Below are 463 nucleotides of genomic sequence, written 5' to 3'. Positions count from 1 at the left end.
AATGGTGAGTAGAATTGTCCGATGTTTGCATATCAATATTAGATTAAAAACAAGAGTGAATTGGAGATGTACACTTGGTATCACTTCTTCCATATATAGTCTTGTTATCACTTTTTTTTCCATAGTTGTTTTAGTGAAGATAGTCTTTTGATATAAAAAGGTTTACGTACTGTCACGGTGAAGCCCACGGGGTGCGTAGTAACACTATTATCTAATGGACTTCGACCCTTTCCACGAGACGTCTAGCGTATATAAGATCTGTCACAGAGGCATTCGTCACCGTCAACATGAAGGTCCTAGTTCTCCTTGCCCTTGTGGCTGCGGCCGCTGTAGCTGATGGTAAGTTACCTTAATCGAATACACCGAATGATTGGTTTTCGAAGCATACCACAAAGGCACTATCCGTATAATCTTTACAAGGAAATGAATAAAAAAAATATCAAAAACAGTTAAATAGTAAATA

At 37.8% G+C, this 463-nt stretch overlaps 1 protein-coding gene across 1 annotated transcript in view; it reads left to right on the top strand.

Annotated features, from left to right (window-relative positions):
• The first annotated feature begins 210 nt into the window (after positions 1-210).
• LOC119590778 (hemocyanin C chain-like) overlaps positions 211-463 on the top strand; it is a 2,633-nt gene continuing 2,380 nt past the window's right edge. Inside the window, exon 1 of the mRNA XM_037939490.1 lies at positions 211-339. Within this exon, the coding sequence (XP_037795418.1) occupies positions 288-339 (52 nt within the window). The 5' untranslated portion in view covers positions 211-287. The remainder of the gene's footprint in view (positions 340-463) is intronic.

Source organism: Penaeus monodon, chromosome 27, assembly GCF_015228065.2.
Source record: "Penaeus monodon isolate SGIC_2016 chromosome 27, NSTDA_Pmon_1, whole genome shotgun sequence".
In the NCBI taxonomy this organism is placed as follows: domain Eukaryota; kingdom Metazoa; phylum Arthropoda; class Malacostraca; order Decapoda; family Penaeidae; genus Penaeus; species Penaeus monodon.
This window is presented reverse-complemented; position numbering and strand designations above follow the sequence as displayed.